The 22,519-nt window shown below is 35.6% G+C and overlaps 1 protein-coding gene across 2 annotated transcripts in view; it reads right to left on the bottom strand.

Annotated features, from left to right (window-relative positions):
• SSBP2 (single stranded DNA binding protein 2) overlaps nucleotides 1-22,519 on the bottom strand; it is a 192,723-nt gene that overhangs the window by 120,900 nt on the left and 49,304 nt on the right. For both annotated transcript variants that reach the window (XM_067316051.1, XM_067316052.1), the window contains exons 3-4: nucleotides 19,822-19,883; nucleotides 17,988-18,072 (exon numbers count right to left, since the gene is read on the bottom strand). In XM_067316051.1, coding sequence (XP_067172152.1) covers nucleotides 17,988-18,072; nucleotides 19,822-19,883 — 147 coding nt within the window. The remainder of the gene's footprint in view (nucleotides 1-17,987; nucleotides 18,073-19,821; nucleotides 19,884-22,519) is intronic.

Raw genomic sequence — 22,519 nt, 5'->3', positions numbered from 1 at the left:
AAAAGAAGATTCTGTGCTTTGGCTAATTTAGTAGGTACACACACAAGAAAAAATGCTCAGGGTGGTTACCCAGTCTTTATATTCCCAAGCATTATTTGAAATGTCTTTTTCACTGGAATAATGCACAGATGAAATCATTATGCTTCAGTATTTCACTAGACTCTGTGAAAAAAAAAAAAAACCTCAAGTAACTTGTGCTTAGTTAAATCAGAACTACTAGTTTAATTCCTGAGCTGTTGTATAAATTTTAAGTGCTAGCATTTTTCACAGTAACATTAACAGTAGGCAAGTGTAATTTTGTTTTAATCATTACTTTCTATTTAATTTTAAAGCTAATCAGATTTAGAATGAAAAATACTTTTTCTGTTAGGGTGATAGAGCCATCTTTTGTGTTCCTGCACCATACATTTGAAAGGGTATTTCATAGAAAATGTATCTTTTAAAGGAAAAAGGATCTGAAGTAGGACTGCTGGGCTAAAGGTTGGAACTGTTACTGAAACACCTGTGTACTAACACACTTGAAATCTTTTGCTCAGTGCATCATTGTCCTCAACACTTTTTAAATGTGAAAATGTGTTTGAATGTTTACATTGATGTAATTTGTCATACAGTTATTTTTTCTGATAACAGACTGACACAACAAAAAGTTAAACCAGGCTAAAGTGAGTGGTTAATGGAAAACTCTGCTAATGGACTTTCCAATAATACACATCTGGGTGGAGCAGGAGGTCAGAAGCTTACAGATTCTAGGTTATTGAAAATGGCATATTTTGCAAACCTAAAAGTAAGAGGTATTTGTGATTTCCACCACCTCTGCTACATGATCCATAAAGCAACACAAAAATGACTTCTTTAGAGACAGACGTTTGATTGATTTCCCCAAAAGAAGCAAGATGTCAGAGTGACAGTAGTTGCCAAGGGAAGACTAGAATCTACACTCAGTTACCGTATGCAAGTCTAGCAGCCAAAGAATTCCCCTGGTAAGGAAAGGTTCAGGGGTTAAGTAACTAGGCCATGTGCTCACTAATTCACACCAGGAAAGGAAACACTAGATAATGAAACACCTCCAGGTTTACATTAATAGGTAATACCCAAAGAAACAATTTAGAGCACAACGTTTAAACAGTATATTGCAGAAGTTTTCTTCTTGAGGTTTTTTATTTTAATGACCTCACAAAGGAGACACTTCCAAAAGTAACATGTTGAAAAAGGTAAACAGAGAAAATTGACACATGATAAATAATTGCAACCCTTCGAATCTCTCTGCTTTTTCTTCATTCAGATCTCCTGATGTCAAACTAACTCATTCACTAGCTATGTTCTAGATGGCTCTGTGCTGTGATCTATAGTGAGTCAGTTAAGCACTTATTCTCAAAAGCTATTCATAATGATATTCTGCCAAAGTTGTTCTAAAATATTATAAATATATAGAATATTTAAAAATCAGAACATCAAGTTTAGACATTCAACAATTAATTTATTCCATTTTACTCTTGCAGTTTGTACAATAACAATTAAATAGTATGGGAACATATACTTTTACAGAGCAGCCAAATGCCTATTTGACTTCCAGCAAAGAAATGGTATTTTGTCCCTTGGGGCAGCAGAATTTGCACTGAAGACAAACAGAGAAATCAATTGTTACCATTGGGCCTCAGAAAAAAGCCAAACAGACAATAAAATCAGGCTTAGAAATCTGAGGAGTAAATGAAGGAGACTCAAAGATGCAAGAAAGTTGATAAAAAAGAACCAAAAATACACTCACAGCAAAGACATGCTGTTTGAGAAGGGGAACAGATGAAGAAGAAAACCAGCTACGTATTAGAAAGAGAGCACACCCTCTGGTTGGATGGGGAAATCAGGTGAAAGGTAAAGGATCCTTAGTGCACAGAATGCTCCAGAATTAAAGAAACTGAGGAAGGAGAATGAAAGCTGTTTATTTTTGTCTATATCTATATATTTCCTGCACCAGTTAAAAGCTTGTTATTTTCTGAAACCAGTTCAGAGTCCATACATCAAGCATCCCTGAAGAGATGAACTGTAAACCAGAAAAAAACCTGTGCTTCTGACAGTGAGAATATGAAGTGTCAGCATAGGTCATAAGAGCAAAAGGCACCTGGACTACAAGGTCTCATGTCTACAAAAGAGTAGTAGATTACATTCTTTTGGCCAAGGAAAGAGTTAGAGCTCATCTCAAAGAAAGTTTAAGGATTGACAGATTCAATGTCATGGGAAACAAAAATAACAACCAGTTTGGAGAATTATATCAGGACTGTGGAACTGCATGATGTTTTAAAAGTTCAAATAAGGTGTGTTCTCCATTGTACAAAAAATTGAGGCATTTTACAATTTTGAAACTTCAATAGCTGCATGATTTGCTTATTCAGCAAAAACATAACATAGAAATGACTATCAAAAAAGCAATATTCACTTGACAGAATTCTTTTTGCAGGAGAACACATAATACACACATTTAGGTAATGGTTGTGTGTAATTGCGTACAATAAGCACAGAAATAATAATTCAATTTCTGATGTTATCAAGGCAGTATCTCAACAGCTGCAACATTTGTCAGGCCCTGTTTAATAAAGTTAGAACACTTTTTCTGACACGGCTTCTAGTCACTAATAAATATGAAATCCAATACATAAGTGCTTTACGATCTATTTCTTGAAATATTTTCTTTGATCTTACTCTGAAATTCTGAAAACTGTGAGTAATCTGAAAACAAAATAGAACAGGTATTCAAACTGTTATGTTTTACTATAAATTTTTAAACCAGAAAATTCCTGACAGAACCAGGGTATACCAAGTCTTTTATGTGACCAGTTTACTAAATCCCTTCAGTTCATCTAGTATTACCCCTGTGTCAAGAAATGTTTATTTGTTAAAAAAAATTATATTACTGAAACATGTATAAAACTGAGCCATAGTTTGAAACCCCAAGATATACAAGCAAAAGTAACCAAGTGACTATACGTGCACTCAGCCTCTTAGATAGGTAGCCCAATTTACTACAGTCTGAGCACCTCTGGAATTCATCTGACTTCAATAAAAAGCTGCTGCGTACTCAGAGATTAAAAAAAAAAAGGGGGCTACCTATATTTGCATGAACTTTGGAGCCAATCTTTAGGCACCCATAGCTGAAGTTTAATTCATTGTGTCCAAATCACCATGGCTCAAACTACTGGCTCCTTCAGCTCCTGCTAGTTTTAAATAAATTTTTAAGGCAGACAGTCTTGAACACATTGTAGATAACAAAAATGGAGGTTTTAACAATCATGCAAATGTAGGCTCGATGGTAATAATCTTAATAATGTTAATTGGGACATGCCCATTTAACATTATTAACAAATCATCCTCTGCTCCTTCTGCCAGCCCCATTTTTGAACCAGCGGGGAACTGAGTTACACAAAAATCCTCCTCTCCAAGAACGAGAGAGCAGGAATCTTGTTAATATCAATCCCCTGCTGTTTCACAAGAACAGAATAGCTAGGACAGTTAAAATGCACTGAAATAGTGTTATTCAGTGTTTTTTTCTTTTTTTTTTTGAGATTGATTTATTTTGCATTTTGGGTAGCTGACAAATTAAAAAGAAATAACAAAATAAATATATCAAGATGGCAATTTTTCTCTTCCATGTACTTTGAAGTCTCAAGCCTCCTGGTTGTAAATACACCAGTTGTTAGGGTTGTCTAATCTTGCAGAAATGTGAACTAGTTCAGACTGTCATTGAAGAACCCTTTAAAGACTCCTGTAGAGTCAGAGGGGGTCTTGTATTAGGACATGAGGGTTCCATCCAAAAGAATTTGCATGCTTAACATTGGATGTAAATAAGACCTAGCCTTTTAATAAAAAAGAACTTCTAGAAATACCCATTTCTGCTGACACCTAACTTCAGAGATATCTAATTGCTATCATGCCTTCCCCCCGCCCTTTTTTAAACCAAATTCCTGGTTATTTAAACTTCCCACTTCTCTCCAGAAGTACCATTTTTTACAGGCTTTGCAGTGCAGTACTGGGGCTCTCACCACAGCTCCACAAGCCAGCTATTGCCAGTGGACCTCCTTCAGACAAACAAACGCTTGTTCTGAAGACAGAGCTTTAAGGAAGGCGTAGCCATGACCACTGTTTTCTCAAACTACTGCTGGTGACATTACATGCACCCTCTCCCCTTTAAAAATAACAAAATCAAACCATCAGTTAGGAGCACAGCAATCACTGAAGAAGTGAAGCATGTGGGCTCACAAACTCTTAAGCCTGGGGCTGTCAAACTCCCATCTCCCACTTCTGAGACCGCCCTGACTTGTAAAACTTTAACTCTAGCCCCTTCCCTGTAAGCATGGTGACACTTCAATTACATAAGGGTGCATAGCTTTTTTCTGTGGGACCGTTACGGCACAGGATGGACTGGACTGCACACTCCTCCAACATAAATTTTGTAACACCTAAGCGTGGTAAGGCAGAAGCAGACTGAGTGCAAGGACAATATTTACAAATAAAGTATTTAGCGTATTTACAAAACAATGCTCCCAGCCTCTAATAATGCTTCCAGTATATAGAAAAGTCATATTGTCATAGATTATTTTGGCCACAGTGGCTGAGTTACCTCAACCCCTTTCTTTCTCCCCTAACAAAACACAACGGTTCCACCAAAAGGAAGAACAGTTGCATTTTATCCATCTATCTAGATCTCTATAAATCCTTTGAGAACCGCTTTTGCTAAAAGTTACCAGGAGAAAAGAATTCAGCCTGAAGCAGACACCTTGAATAGACAATTTCAGCTGGAACTTCTGAAGTTTAACATAATTGAAAGCAACTAAAATAGACTTTTAAAAGAATCTTAATCTATAGATTCCATTTCATAAATTATACATATTATAAGAAAATGGAAAGTTATGTTTATATTTGTTGGCATGCTTCTTTTAATGCTCATAAAAAGATGTGTATTTATTAATTATAAAGGTACTGTAATTACCTGCATGGGATAAGACAACACCTAATAACAGGGTAAAGTGTAAAAAACATAGTAAAGCCCTCTTTTGAAATCACTCTCTTTGCTACTCCTTTAATACCATTTTCTTATAGTAATTTGGATTTCAAGAAACTGAATATAAAGAGTGTAAATTTTACGAGGGAAATTTCTTTTTTCAGCACCTAATCATTTTCCATCTTTCACTCAGGTCATGTTTTCTAAGCAATCAAGCAGGCTAAGAAAGGTATTTTTTAAAAAATAATAAAAGCTGAGTTCCTCAAACAGCTTAAGGAACATGATTTAGGGAACAGAGATGTCAGCAAAACCCTCCACATATTATAGAGCTGCAACAAGAATTTACAGTACCAATTTTCTTCCAGGAAGATTCTACAAATTATCAGGAAAGAAAGTAAGGATATCAAGGAGCTTCCTTCTTCCTATTAAGAGAAAAGTGAAAAGGTAATTTTCCTGTGTGTCTCTCTCTGTTGGAAAGGCATGGGATTAAATCTCAAACCTGAGCGAACCAGAAGAGGCTTTGTTTCAAAGTCTGGACTGAATGTTCATGAAGGTATAGAGAATGCACAGTTTTAACTACCTAAGAATTAACAGTATTCAGTCAGTAACCGGAAGTTGTCCAGTTCCAAGAGAACTACACAGCCGAGCATTGAGAAAGGCTGCTGACAAAGGGAATACAGAAACCTGAGATGCTGACTGAACAGGAACTTCCTTTTTAATGCTAAAGGAGAAAGTTTCCCAGAAGACGGCCAAAGGAAGCCTTCCTTCTTTCCAGCGTCAAGGAAGATGCCACAAACCCTCAAGGGATGGCCATCACACAGAGAGAAAGAACAGTTGGTAGGAGACTGTTTATTTTTAATTTTGTTTATCTTTCAAGGGAGGAGGGCAGTTACTGGAAATGCTAAATTAAACTATCTAACTAGCAGAAAGTAAACTATTCTAAATGAGCGAAAGCCAAGAGAGCAGCTGTATCTGACTTAGGAGTAGTAGGAACTATACTCTTGTGATCCATCATTCCCCAACCCATCACGTGACCTCCATATAACAACGGCGGAAAAGCAACTGAAGCAAGAAATATAAAGCATTTGGCAATAGGATTCAGAAAACACTGTGCTGGTGTACACAGAATGGAAGAATGTAAAACCATAAAAATAGTGGGATATAAACAAAATGTGATAAATGAACTGTTGGGACTGAGTAAAATCCTTCTGCAATGTTACACAAGAGTTCTCCGGGGGACCTCTCCTCAACAGTGTTTTGTCCTTCTTATAAACAGAAATTTAGAGTCTTTCTTCACAACAGAGGGAATCAGAACAAGGTCCCTTTGCAAATGAATATTCAGAAAAAATCCAGAATAAGTAACTAAAGAGCTGGTTTCTATATTGAGAAATAACTAAAACTGGACAGTAAATAAAAATGACCCATTGCGTTCATATTGTTTCATATGATCTTGATACTGCAAACATACATGGAGTTTAATGAGTATTCACACTTACAGTGCTACTCAACCATGAAATTGTTTGCCAGATTATGGCCAAAGACCCTCATCCTGCCATCAGATCTGTACAGGCAGATCACAACATCTGTGTTGATCTGTGATAAAGTCAATGAGGTCATGCTCCACAGGGACGCTGGTGTCCCTCTTTACCAATCTCACTGCAAATCTTATTTATGTAAAATTGATTTACATGGTGTAACACGATACTCCACTACAATTACATATGCTACCTGTATACTTTTTCCCCCTCTCTTAAAATGGAAACTCACCTCATAAGACTCACCTTAACTATTTTATGGTTAAGAACTTTGTACATTTCATAGGCTAAAATTTCAGTTTCTGCTTTTCCAAAGCAGAATTGGAAAATGTTTTCAAGATTCTCCATCATTCAGAACATAATATTTATCATATATCTTATAATGAGTTTTGTCTTCTTCTTCCTATGTCAGAGTAAATTAGACAGGTCATGCTCCTCTTTTGGTGTGAATTATGCAGAGTACTATTTTCTTGGCAGGGTGAATTAGCCTCTGATGGGTTACAGGCTGCTGCATCTGAGTTTTGTTATTGGTACCCTTGCTAACTGGCATAAATCTAGTTTGTATACTTTACTGTGACAGCACTACGGAGTTGCCCATCTAAGTTAAGGAGGGGCCACATTTAAACAGCCTAGAATGACAAAGAGCAAAGCAGAGTTTCACCTTAAGTCAGGCTTAATCTTCATTCTTGATTATGCCACAATCTTCATTTTGCTCTAAGTGCACATGTATGCACTTACGATTTTTTCTGCAATACTATACATGGAAATTAAATGCTTTATTTGTATGCATTAAAGTTTTACGTATTTTCAACGGCTAAGTTAAAAAAAAATACATTGTTTGGAATGATATTAATGTGGGGATTAAAATAACCAAGATTTCAAAAGCCCATTTTGAAAACAGATATCCTAATACGGAGATCTGTACCACATTTCTTCTTAAGTAAAACAGATCCTGTGCAAACTCAAGTATCCACGTTAGCACAATTACTTGTAATATCAGGGCATTAATTTGATAGAAAAATTAAACAGACTATTATCTGTTCCCTGTGACTTGTGTTATATAATGTGCATTTCATATTTAGTGTAATGTTTGGATGTGACAGTTCTAGTCAGCCATGGATATCCATGTTCCCTCAAGAGGCTTGCCTGCCTTTCCTCCTCATTACTTCATTTTTCACCACCTCTCATAAGACATTTGTTGTTCAGCTGTTCTTATTAAGAGCTGTGTGTCTCCCACAATTTGTGATCTTCAGGATTCATCTTTCATCATATTAGAGAGCAGATGGATATTATAAGTCTTTGGTTTTTCCAGGCATGTGTTAAGCAAGTCTGAAATGAGTCACTTAGAGGTATTAACAGAGCAGTCGAGCTTACTGCAAAATCTGTTTGGCATTCAGAAATAAGACTCTCACTTTCACTTTTACTTTTTATGAAGCTAAAGAAGAACATATTTAAGCAAAGTGCCTCAAATATAGCCAAATACTGTTATCAGGAAAACAAAAATTCTTTACATCAAAGTAGTACTGGCTGTCCTTTATTACTCCAGTAGATAAGAATATATCCCTACATACAGCTCCACACATGGATGCACACACCTATGCAAAGCTCTCAAAATAACTGCTTGTAATTATCTAATAGAGACATTTCACTAGCTAAATTGGAACTTCTAAATGAAAACATTTAACAGAAGGCAGCCTAAATCTTTATTCTCATTTAGAATAATAAACTGGAAATGAAACGGTGATATGGAAAATAAAACATCAGAAGAAAGAATACCAAGAGGGGAGAAGAGGGGCGGGGGGGGGGGGGAGCATGCACAGGAAGTGGGTTATTGCAAGGTTTTAATACAACATTTGTTCTCTATTGATCAAATGTTTGTTCAGTACTTTATTGATGTAAAGCATGATGTACAATAAATGTTAAATATTCATGTCAGAGGGTCTTTAACCCTAAATTCAGACCATTTGTTAGCAAATTCAATATTCCCAATGTTACCAAGCTACAGCTTAACCTCCTTTAATAACTTTCTAGAGCACTGTAAAAATATACTGTTCACACTACGCAATGAATAGGAATAGATCCTTATGTGAACAGTGGTAATTATAATGTTTTTAAATGCAGTTACTAAAACACGGTTCTAGCAACAGGCCATTTCTTAATGCACACTGTTTAAACTCAGGGTAACATGTATATGCTCATTCTTAAAAGCAAAACAAATGAAAAACAAGCCAAATTTCTACAACTTCTGAGGGAATATCTAAAACTAAATGGTTCATCCTTTCATGCTTTAAATGAGTAAAATGTGTATTATGAAATGTATGTATATAAAGAATTTTAATTGTAAAAAATATATATCCTCTCTTCATTGAAACCTTGATTAAAAAGACCTGGAGTTCACTCCAAATCATTAAGTCCAAGTTTTAAATTATAATACAAGCTCTGCTGTAGTAGCATAAATACTCCATTATAGCATATTAAAACCAAAAATTGAAATTTGAATAAACGCAGTTCTATTCCAAAATGTCAGGAGTTAGTGGCTTGAAATTTTCAAGTAAGATATATTGAGCAACATAGCTCTGAAAAATGGTTAAAGCCTTCTTCCAGACAATAACACGTCATAACTTTAGAACAGTTACCTTGTATTTATTTTAACTATGAAGAAAGTGTCAGACTTCAGAACACAGAAAAGCAAACTCATGAAGAAATCTGTTACTAGCAAAAGATTCTAATAATTTAAGTGTGTCTATCAACATTTTAAAAAAATACATTTTACAACCAGATTTTACCTGTATATTCTAGAGACTAAATATTTTGGAAGGTTGCAAAGCAGCCTGAGCATTTCAGCCACTTTCCCCAATCTTCTCTCCACCTTATCTCTTAGACCTATCACTCACTTCTCCCATAACCTGTTGAAAGCTTACACACGCCTCCTTACCTCCAAGCAAAAGAAAACAAAAAGCTTCCTCTTTTGTCCTACCTATTTTGTAAATTTGGCATGGTTTTAAATATATATAGTGTATATAAATCTTTTTAATATTCTGTTATGAACATACACTAATTTTGCTACAGAACATTCCATGAAAGTCTCTCCTCATTAGAAAGGCTGTTATCTCCTGTTGTTCTCAATGAAAATGACACATATAACATTCTTAGAAAAGAGGCACTTTTTCAACATGTCCACTGCATCTCCTTGGGATCAATGAAAGGGCAGTTTAGCTGCCCTTAGGGGAGATGGCAGTTCCTCATACTGTCAAGATTTAACCATTTTACTTCTAAATCCTGAGAAAATTAGATCTGCACTTAAAAGATAAGTGTTGAAATTTCAGGGAGGCTATATTCTATTTTTCTACCTGCAACAAATAGTTTAATCCTCATATTAAAAGCACAGCACAAGCTTACCTATGAAACTATCTCTATAAAGAGAAAAAACTTATGTGGACTGTAAAAAACAATACATTTCTTTATCAAAGCTTACAATTAACATTTGTGACATGGGGCACCTGAAATCTAAGTCATTATGATATCCAATAATTTATGGGAGGGAATGATGAAGGAAGGTAGGGGCAGAAAGGGCACATCTTTCTACAGGGAAATGTGAGAAGAAGAATTATTGGGGAGTTTCTTAACATGAAACAGAAAGATAATAAATGAGTGTTTTCCTGCAAAAGGGGTCCCTACAGTCGAAGGAAAGTATCAGTTTCTCAACTTGGCAAATTTCTGAAGAGCAAACAAAACAGTTTCATAGATCTTGCAGATAACACTACAACATTGTTTTGTGCTACTTGAGATATATCTATAAATACGTGGACCAAATCCTGATACAAGTCAGTGCAGCTTTACTGCAGTAAGTGTTGCTTACTTTGACTGAGGGCTGGAGCATGCTTTTCAGTTATTCCATTCCAAACAACTGCACTAAAGAACATACACTATGTTAACAAAATTAAGCAGTTGAAGAGACTGGAAGTGTTAAGCTTGCATGTGCACAATTCTGCCAATCACACAGGAAGAGTCCCAAACTGTGAATACTACACCGCCCTCTCCACACCTTCCCAACCCCCCCGCTACCCTTCCATGAGGCCACGCACCTCATTTCATACTAGTGTTCCTGTGCAATTTACAGCTGGAAGGAAGACAAAGAATTCTAAACGTTTACCACATTTTGCAAAACAGTTTACTAACTGAAGATCTGTTGCTTGCCTTCTAATACTAAAGGTCATTCATACAAAATATCGGTCAGGCACTGACAATAGCATTTCTCTACCTTTGAGCCTAACAGATTTTTATTTGTGCATGTAGTAAACCAAAGACACATCACCATGTAAGACAGGTTACTTGAAGTATTCTATATTGAATATGATTTCTTAATTGTTCATTTTATTTTTCTAATGGACCAGGGTCGTCTTTAACCATATGGATTTATATAATGCATTCCAATATGAAATTTCAGAGTAAATGCCAGACTTCCTTAGTCTCCTTCCAGCTTTCATATCTAAGAATGTATTGTACTATAAATATATATAAGCACTGGGAGGTGAGATATATCTCTGTGGAATAAGATAGCAGGAAAGAAAGGCTTTTCATTCATATTTAAAAACAAACACTGTTTATACAAAAAACCCTGAAGTATACTATTTTAACAGTGACTATATGGAAAGGGATGCTTTTCATTAAGAGGTCAGCATATATTGTGCAGGAATGTTATGACATCTTTAAAAAATGGTATTTTCCAGTTTAAGAAATAACCTATTCTCTAGGTGGACAAGAGCAGGATCTACATAGTATAACTTTAATTCAAGACAATTGTATGTCTCAAGAACTTACTCAAAAGGCGAAACTACAGATACAGTGATGACCAGTAAACATGTAAATGTCCTTGCGCAAGTTCTGCAGAACTACCATAGGGGATTATCAAATAACTTAGAACAAAAGCATTTCTTTTGGTAGAACAGTCCTTAAGCATTACTGGACAAGGCAGACCAAGTGCAAAATACGCAGGGCATTGCACATACTCCACAGTCAAAAGAAATCACACCTAACCACAGAATTGTGTTTGGGATTCTCAGCTTTTAATTAGAGCCCGTGGTGACATGGAGAACCTCAAAAATGCAAACAGAGAATAAAGCAATGGAGAGAGGTTTCCCTGAGTTTGCAGGAGGGCCAACCAACAGCTCACAGAGTGGCAAACTGTTCTCTTCATCTCAGGCATGGATCTAAATATTTCATGATTCCATGGTGATTGAATTTGGCATTCTCCTAATGAATGACACAATGACAATGAACTCAGCATTTTGTAGATTCTCTCTGACTTGTTCTCTCTCTGCCTGGACTTGCCTCTTGCTCTCCATTTTTTTTTTTTTTAATTTTAATAAAACCAGAAGGAGTAAATATGCATTCTCCATCCTCTGTTCCATGGAACTAGACAGCTGGAAGCCTGACCTAGAATCCAATTTTCAGCAAGAAACCAGGGAGAACGCAGAAGTGCAAGCTGGCTAGCTAGGCAGCCTGCAGAAGACCGCAGCAGCAAGAGCTAGGGAAGTCAAGAAAATGAACAGCTTAAATTAGCTATGAATTCTTCCCTGATACACGAGAGGCACAGAAGGAGGTTCTGTGATGGACTGTCTTGAAAACAACACAACTGCTGTTAAATCATGGAGTTAGACCACCTGGAGACACAAGAAAAAAAATCCATTTTCAAAATTTATCATGGAAAAGAATAACATTTCCTGGGTATTAGGTCAGCAAAAACTTCAGTGGTAAAAAAGGGTAGTTTCATGAAAACAGAATAAAGCAGTCCTCATTGCAGAATACAGTCTCACTGTGCTGTGGGACAAAGGGCTTGAGATTTATGGTCACTTCCAACAAACATTCACTGATGAATTCAGAAAACATTTTCTCATAGACCTTTCATAGTAAACTTCAGGCTTCAAAAAGATGTAAAAATATTCACAGGCCCTCAAATTCCCTGTACTACTAATGACCAGTTATGGTCTTTTGGGCATTTATGGCAAGGAAATGCTGCTTCATTATACTGAAGGAGTCTGGGCACAAAGAGGGAAAAAAATGGTTTTTTTCCCCATAAAATATAGGAATAAATCCAGACACCCAAATTGTTTGTATGAAATACTAACATAAAGAGATTGATCAGCCATCTAAAATGCCCAAGCACTATGCCCAATAACTCTAGAGAAGTTTGATTTATATCACTAAGATCTTCAAAAGGAATAATCAGTATGGAATTCATCATAGCATAGTCTTTAACATACTCTACAACCTTCAAGTATAGCTAAACTCCCTGTCATTTAGCTTACTATTAAAACATGCTAACAAATCAGGTGGAAATGTGATACTAGTTTATGAGACTGTAGAGTCTCTGGGGCAGTGGATGTGTCTTTTTCTTAACCTGTAAATTACTTGACATTCTTTTGGGAGCCATGAAACTAAATAAGAGACCCTTACTCATACCAAATGTGATCTTTCAAAGAGCTGTGGAGAAGACACTAATAAAACCTAACCCAGAAAATAATCAGGATTTTACAATAGCTACCTGTGAGAATTAATAGGTCCCTCTTTACATCAGCACCAGGTGGAAGAACTTCCATTCTAATATGGGAGGGAGCCATAAAAAATTCTGGACTGTAAAAAGATTTTAACCATTATGTAAAGATACCAACTTGCAAGAAAGAACTTTTCAGGTACCAGCCTTCCAAATCCAGAGTCCTGAGATCCAAATGAACGGTCAACGAATAGGAGAGTGGCCACTTCTGGCAGTCAGAAACTCATTGGCAGGGATGGCTCTAAAAACCAACAGTGTCCTCTGAGGAATCACAAGATTTACATTTTATTTTCCCTTTTGATACAGTAAGTTTTAAATTCATTTTGTAAACAAATGGAAAGGAGAAAGGAACAACATTCACATTGGAACTTGCTTCTCTCAGCAAAACAACTCAGTTGAAAACCGAGAGAGACAAGACCTTAACTAGAGAGATGAAGAGGTCTCCTTAGGACACTGAAGAAAGGAAAACCCTTTCTACAGCAAAGACTAAATTTTGCCTCAGAGTGTCCATATAAATGATTACTCTTTTCACAAGATTTCCAAAGCACATAGAGATTTTCCTCTAGCAAAAGTAACAGGTACCCGGAAAAGAAACATTGGGGCTTTTCTGCTTCAGATAAGCTATTCTTACTGAAATGTCTGCAATATTAACAGGCTAGGTGAGCACCAGCTTTCTTTCCTGAGTTACCCGATACATAAACAAGGTATTTCTAACTCTAATTCTAAAATATTTACGTTAAAGTTCAAGGGCAAAACCTATTTCTCTGATTCAGCATATGTACTTTCAAGACATAATTTGTCTTTTCAAGCCTGAAATATATTTATGTAAATGTACCTAATGAGTTTAGAACCTTGTTCACTCAGAAAAACATTTCCAACTGCAAATCTCAACAGAAGATAAAACTAGAATCCCTTTTAGATAATATGGATGTACTGTAAAAATTTATACTCAGTATGAACATACATTATCTTCGTTTTAAAGCCAGAATAGGCCTCTGCTTTCCTATTTATTTGATCTCTACTAAGATGAACGTTGTTAGTATTGCAGGCAGTTACAGCCTCCACCTTGAGAGTCACTTCATGTTCTTGCTGTCAGCCATGAAAGATTTTTCTCCTCTCACCAGCTTGATAAAATCAAAAGTTGTATTAGTACAATCCAAAGACAAGGAAATAGTACTTCCAAGCATTTTCTTTGTGGAATAGGGATGCTACTGTATAGAGAAACATGTATATACACACATATAACTGAAAATATAAATAACAGTTATCTAAAGGAGTTTTGTTTTAACTGTTCTAACACAAAGTCATGAACAAATTTAGTGGCATAAACTGACAGGTACACACAGGCAAGCCTTAGTTTGCTTCATTAGGCAGAGTTGATGTTAGAGAAAACTTAATACACACTGTTTTTTGAGATAACACTATACATAGATACTAAGAAGGATTCTCCTAGTCTTCCCCCTGCCAAGTATACTACAGATGTATCAAGTCCAGCTGCAGTTATTTAGCTGTATTCAACGACAAGCAAAGCACATGTTGAAATTTTATGACAAATTAAATAATGAAATAAATCTCATAACTCAACATTTTTTTTCCAAAGAATGAAAAAAGAAAAAAGAATTCACCTGGCATAATTTTTTCCTATTGCAGTTAAGATACTGTGAAACTTAACATAGAAAAGTAATCAACTCTTTATCTGATCATTTTATGAGTCAACCCGTGTGCATTTCAGACTGACCAGTAACTAAGTTGTTTGAGGCAGCAGTTCCTCGGAAATCATTAAATCATGCCCAAGTTCTCCCCTCCTCCATCAAACATTTTTATACCTTTCTTTTTCTCACAGAAACAAAGACAGAAGAGATACTGGGTCAGCTAATTCAGCATACTTAGTGCTAAACATGACTTGTCTGGTGTAAGAACTAGGAACCACTCACACATTCACCAGGAATAATTTTCTTAGGTGAAGAGAACACATACTTAATAAAAAAAATTCTGAATTGTTAGTATGAAATAATAAACAAGCCTTCTGTGTTTTTTGTACTTGACAATTACAGTTTTTAAATATGTCGGTACAACTACAAATGCTCTATTACTTGATCTGCAATCTACCCGCAGTGTTTTGATATCATCAAACCCCTCAACGTGACTTAGAAGCTAGACGTTGGTGACTGGCTGTATGACGGTCTTCATTGATGATGGAATTTTGACCTCTCTGGAGTCAATGGCAAAACTCTACATGGGTCAGGATTTCACAAAGCATTTAATAAATGTTTATGTTCAACTACTCTGAAATACGCTTGACTGTATTATATAACTACTTGTCCTGTGCTTTAATATGAATGTACAATACACTCATATTAAATAAACATAACATTTCAAAAGCACGCACTTTTCACGATGCAGATTATTTCGCTATGCAAAAACCACACAACAGTAAGCAACAGCATCAGTTTTGCTAGATATCAGAAAAGTTTATTTCATCTGTGACAAAAACTATGCAACAGCTAGTTTTTCCTGTCACCTCAAAAGATTGATAAAGTGTAGGTTATAGAAATACTCAGTAAATGTATAAACCAAATTATTTTAAAATGAACATTCATCCTCCCTTATGCAGACTGATGTATATACAGAAGCCTATCATGACCTCATTTATTCTTCATCAAACAAGTCTCTCTATAGTAATTTAAACACTCACACAAGCACACAATTGTATCACACACAGAAGTCATAGGAGTATTTTCCCAGTTTTTTTGAATTATGACAATACATAGGAGACTGAATTGAGCAATAAGACCATGCAATAAACCAAGAGTTGTAGAAGTCATAAACACTTTAAAAGTGATGCTAAGACAACATTTTTTTTATTAAATATAATTTTGATTCAGCTGCTCAAATTCTTAGTTTACCTCAAAATTTACATTTAATAGTGAACTCACTGATCAAGGAAACTCTGATGAGTTTAAAGGAGTGTGGACTCCACCCCTTCTTTGATTTTCAAGTACTTCTGTCATTTAAAATATCCTCTCACTGCTAATTTTATTTCAAAATGATTTCACAACAACTTTTACAGATTCCATAAGTTTTTGCCTTTTGTGATACACCCTATATCGTGAGGGAACAATACTCTGCTGAAGTCAACTGTCATACCGTGCATTCTGATCTCCACAAATTTACTTCACTGCAGTCATTCCCTACTGTAAAACTATTCCTCCTTCAGTGGGGGAATTGAACCTTGCTCTAAAAACAAGCATTCAAAACAACAGCAAAGCTGTTGAAATACTCTATTTTTTCCACAAGTGTATATTTAAAGCAGAAAAGGGATAAAAGACTGCAGAAATCTTACTTGCAATATATTGGTTTTGATTTGAGGAACACACTTTACCAAGTTGGTTGACCTTAATACTTCTGTGGATGGAAAACTTCCTCATAGTTTTTTCCCATCTTCTCCTCTCTCACACATTTTTTCACTGATTATGACAATTATGAGTGATCAATGTAGCATGGACACTACTGTGCAAAGTTATCCAAGCTCCTCCACCAGGCAGCCTCAAAATCTAACCACCAAGGACAGGGTTTTAAAGTTTCATTGGTCTGTAAGTAGAATACGCTGAATAGTTCTAACTGCGTTGATGGTGCATTTGTAACATAATCTCTGTTAACTACAAATAAGGCAAGATCGTATAGGTCACATACTATAGGATGCTGAGCAGTCATCAGATTATGACAATTTGGGTAAATAACCTGAAATCAAATACATTTATGGAAAATGAACACTTAGCTCTTTCATCTAAGCTTTTCCAAATTTGTGTTCGTAAGACACTGTGGAATGGCAGTCTAATTTTAATTTTATGTGTAGAAATATTTTTCTGCAATAGCTACAAAATATTTATAAGACAGACTTGGAAAACACTCAAGGGAAAAGTTTTCAGATTATATCATGGGGTAAAGTTATGCTCTCCTTTTATATTATACAAATGGCCGAAAGGAATGATAAACCCAGCTCAGTCAGCCTCCTGCGGATTTCGTCAATAGAAAGGAAATCACCAGATGGAAAAAAGCTGGCATAGTAAACGTATCCCAAATTCCATTCCAACTCTGGAATGCAGGTAAGTTCTGAAGTTCTCCGTTTATATTATGGTAGTGGAGAAAAAGGAATTGATTATTGCAGTGTTGTGGTCCCTAGTTTCTAGAGCACTTCTTCAGACCTTGCAGGCAAGGCACCACCAAATTCCCTGCTGTGTTTTGAACTGGGACTCAATGGGGTCAAAACTGGCATAATACTTCTGTTCCTTCCCCTCTATTTCTGCTGTTCTCTTGGACCAGATGATTTTACATTTTACTTGTTCCACGAGTGAGTGTAAGTGTTTATTACCATGACAAAAAATACTTATTTCAGGATACAAAAATATCTGAAGAACAATCACATATTAAGGCAGTATGGTTCTGCCAGAAGCCATGGGATCAGTTCTACTGAACTGCTTTTTCTTTAGCATTGACAGGGAATAGTTATCCAGACAACACATATCTGTGTCTGCATTTGGCCTGAGCCTTTGCGACTGAGGTCAAGCTGATGAGTCCATGGGGGAGAGAGAGTAGGATGTTCTTTGTTCTGTATAAATATGTGGGACAGCACTCTGAAGCTTTACCCAGTGTTGGTAAAGCTTCAAAACATGACTTGTGACATGGGCTCCAAACATGACCTGTGATATGGATTCCAAGAGTTTCCTGTATGGCACTGAGTAATCAAAGGATTAGACAGTCCTAATTCTAAGGCACCCTGGAAGCAAACAAGAGTTACTTACATATGACAGACTTCTGCGTTTTTGAGTCACTGCCCTACAGAAATACTTCTCTATCACATTCATACATAACAATTAATTAAAACATGGTAAAGATATACAAAACTTACATAGTCATGAAAGGCTTTTGCTTCACTTGAATGCTCACATGTTTCTCGTCTTTCTGGAGCTGCACAGTAGAGATCCCAAAATACACTGCAAGTTAAGAAGTTACAGATATGAGAACTATAATGATTTTCTCACCATATAGACTTTATGCAGTACACAAACCACACATACATGTGTATAAATAGAAATAGACATATCACTTTCTAGTCAAGAGCTGCAAACACTTACCTCTATGAAAGAATTTAACTTTGTAAAATGCCTGTGAGGAATAAAGTCCTATTATCTGATTTTCTGAGGCAAGCAGTGCTGTATTCCTTTAAAACTGCAGTAGTGTAAACTCAGAAGCAAGTCTAATATACAAGCTTTTGGAGTATAAAGCAAATTACTACAGCTCTGCATTTAGCTTCATACCTCTGTGACTGCTGCAATTTACTACCACAAAGCACTGGAAGGGACAGATTCATATGATAATATGGCGAAAAGGCAAGAAAATGATGAGAATGCTGGGAGTTCTTCCAGGGTCCAATACTGTCCTTTAAACAAAAGCTCCTAGAGAAACAAGTGTATGGATAAGAGTAGGAAATAGAAGGGTATGCCATCTTAAAGCTCTTGGGTTATAAAGAGAGAAAGGAAATTACGATACTCCGGATAAATCTTTTTTCCCCTGCCTTTCAAACAGTTATACATGAATCAACTCTAGCACACTACAAGTATCTCTGAACTGTTAAGAAATAGTATGTAAGATACTTAGCTATGATAGTAATGTCAGCCACAAAGTTTCTAGAATAAAATTATCACTATGCTAGAACAATTAAAAGAATAAAATTTGTTAGAGATTCATTTGGTTTCTTTATTGTTTTAGACATAATCCTCTGTAACTCAGCCCAGCACCGTAGTTCAGAATTGTGGAAAATTTGATCACTCTGCTGCAAAAAAACAAAATTAACAATAATGCTGATATCAGAGATACAAAGAACAAGTTCACCTTCTTGGGCTTCCATCACTCAATATGGCTAAACAGCAGTGCCTATGAACACTCTTTTCCTTGGGAATTTTATATATAGAAATATATCTCTGCACACCAATATATATAAGCAAGTGGCACCATGCATAAAAAATTACAAGTGAGCTCTGTGTCCTACCCATATTCTAAACTGAGAGAAACTATGCAAATGCAGCTACTGCAACACCAAGCCCATGCTATCATATACTGCCTCTCAAAAAGGCTGGTAGCTTTGGCTCCACTAATTGCTTTCATATGCTATTCCCGTGACTAGAATGTGGACTAAAGACTGAGGAAGCTCACATCTATTTGCAGAGTCTCTGCATATATTATATATATTATATAATATATTATATATATATGTGTGTGTGTGTGTGTGTGTGTATACACACACACACACAAACACATTTTTTCAAATGCAGTTGTTTAGGACATGGAGAATGATCTCTTAAAGGCACAATCTACTGGAAGATGGTGAACAAAGAAATGCATGCCATCTTCTTTCAAAGCTGCTGTGTTATCGATCTGCTATACAGTATTTCTTTTTGTCCAGTGATGGAAAAATAAATTAAAAAAAAAAAAGAGCAAAAGAGTCCATTTTTTTTTATTAAATATGGACCTGATAAATAAAATTGTAAATAACATAATACTTCATAATTATTTTAAAGCATATAATATCTAATTTATTTCTTTCATCACTTTCCAAGAAAATAGTTTTTGATCCTTGTCTTCACATCCTTTTCACAATGTTCACCTGAACTTCTTGCCTCCAGCCATTAAAATTCATAACTGGCATATTCTAAAAACCAGAGAAAAAGAAAATTGACACTTACCACCACCAGGAGTGCAAGAATCCCGGGGGCTCCCCCAGTGTGATGTTTTTTTCCCATCTTATCTAAAAAGAAACAATAAAAACTCTGTGATCACTGTGACTAAAAAATATTACTTAATTTATTCAGATAGAAAAAAGGGAAGAATAAAAGATTTTATAGCTATGAAAGGCTTCTTTATCAATCTGGATGGCCATATTGCTCACTTTATCACACATACTAGTGTAACTGATACCTCTTATTTTAGCAAAATATATTTTAGAATTTCTTTTTAGAGATTTTGAATATAATTTTATTAAGGACACATTTTGTATCTCTCCACCATTAAGGCAGGCATCTATTTAAGCTCAAAAACGTGCATCACAAAAAATTGGTCAAAAAATACCTCTAAAAGTTATCTAAAAGATTTTCCAATTTGCCCTAAGAAAAACATATGAGATACAGAACAAATGTGACTGATTCAGCAGGTGGCAGTCTTCCCTCCACAACCAAAGTGAGCCAGTGTTGTAGAATACTCAAGGAGTACTTTACTGTTAGAGGTAATGTCACAAATATAAGTAACATCAGAGTTATAACCCCTTCTCCCATGATTCAATGAAAATGAAAAACTAGTTTGACCTGGTATGTCTGCATTGGCAAACTCTCTTGAATAGAGATATACTATCTAAGCTTGCTTTCCTACCTAAGAAGTCTGGTTTACTTAACACCGTTTTCAAAAGAAAGGCAGTTTAAAAATTTGTACCCTTGACTTCACACTTTAATTGTGGATCAGCTAATTTGTTAGACAACATAACACACTGTGAAAGAATTCTGGCCCTTTGCAGTACTTTACAAATCTTAACAATACCATACAATCATTTTATTAACACTGTAGTTATCAGCTTATTCTTAACTACAAAACTAAAGAGTTTGGACTATAACAAATCCAGTATAATTTTTTAAGGAACTCTGTAAAAAATAACTCAAGATTCTGTAGAAATCCAAACAACACTGTTAGGAAGACCGGCTCACTTTAAAATGGGGTGTAAAGCAGGGCACTGCATATATTCCAAACTCCTCCAGTTGCTACTACACATAGCATTATCTCCTGCCCAAATTTGTAAAAAAATAATTGTTTAAACACTTACCGTATTCTGCCCTAGAGACAGAAATAATGACAGATGAAAGTAGCATTATTTTAATGAAACGCTTAAACAGTCTTTATATGACTGTGGTTTACAGCCCAGGATTGAATGGGCATTACAATGTAAAGGCCTGTCTACTCCATGAGCCACTACCATTCTTTTCTGCTGCTTTTACCACTAACTTGTGTGTTTTAGATTATTTCATCCAAACTGTATTAGTGTCCGGCTTTTGCAATCTGAACCTCATTTTATGACTTTCAGCCCAAACAGCAATTTTTTCCAGGTTCCTTGGTTTCACTGCCATTTGTTCCAACCTACAAGCATTTACAAACATTATCAGCATAGTATTTGCCCTTCTGCACTGTTAATGAATGGAGTAAATAGGCTCATAGCTCTGTGTGAAATCTAACAGACACCTCATACCCATTCAATACCTTATTATTTATCGCTATGCCCTACTCCTTATCTTTTGGCTAGTAGTAGTCTGAATTTGAAGGTTTTGATACATTCTCAGATTATATTAATTCAAATCTGAGAGTTTCTCTATAATCCAAGTTTAAATTAGCTTTTAGAGCAAAGTTCAAAGACACTGTTTTCTTGAATGTTTTCTTGAAATCCAAATGTTACACCAGTTACACTCTTGTCAGCTGCTCATTTTGCAAATAAATCATAAAAATGAGCAAAAAGAATCTTGTACTGTGTATCATTTACAAGTGACTGCTGTTTTGCAAAAGCCAAGATTACTCTCTGATTTTTTTTCTCTCGTATTTTCCCATTGCTTTACCAAGAGAGAAAACAACCGTCAAAAAACACATTTTAATATAAACATAAATTGATACTACCACAATTTTATCCCCTTTGCCTGTCTGTGTTATGTGAATTTTCTATGATAGCTACCACAAACAACCCTCCTGTTCTCGTCCTCTCCTCTCCCACCTCCAAAAAGTCATCACTAGGATAGTAATTCTGTTAGCTTTTGAAGGACTCAGTTGAAGCAGCAAATTTTCTAAGTATAACATGTTGCCTTTTTTTTCCTCACTTCTGCTCACTACCCAGTTATTATCATCACATCAAAGAAAGATTAAAAACAATAATAAACCAAAAAGACTTCAATATGTTTGACACACAGGTATTTCTGTATCCCAGAATAAAAACAGAATGCTTGAAGAACGATAATTTTTTTTCAGTTTTCAAAAGATGTATACAAGTCTTTAAAAGACTATGAAAAATAATAGCTATTGTTTAATGCAGAAAAAAAATCCATTAGCAGTTAAAAAGTGCTTAAGAAATAGGCTCTGAATAGTTATAGTCATAATTGATTCACCAGATGAAAAGAAGCGAAGTGGTTAGAAGGATGGAAAGAATATATATTGAAATCAGCACTGGTTAAGAAAATAAGAACTGCAAGTATATGATGATGGGATGTAAAATACTTGATTGCTGTTTATTTAGGATGGTACATTATTCACAATTGGAGGTATCAACAATAAGTTAGAAGATTATCAAAAAGGAGTACCATCAATGCATTCTCTAATATGTGTACTTATTAGAGAAAACAGAATCTTTCTCAACGTAGC

The sequence above is a fragment of the Apteryx mantelli genome, chromosome Z (genome assembly GCF_036417845.1).
Source record: "Apteryx mantelli isolate bAptMan1 chromosome Z, bAptMan1.hap1, whole genome shotgun sequence".
In the NCBI taxonomy this organism is placed as follows: domain Eukaryota; kingdom Metazoa; phylum Chordata; class Aves; order Apterygiformes; family Apterygidae; genus Apteryx; species Apteryx mantelli.
This window is presented reverse-complemented; position numbering and strand designations above follow the sequence as displayed.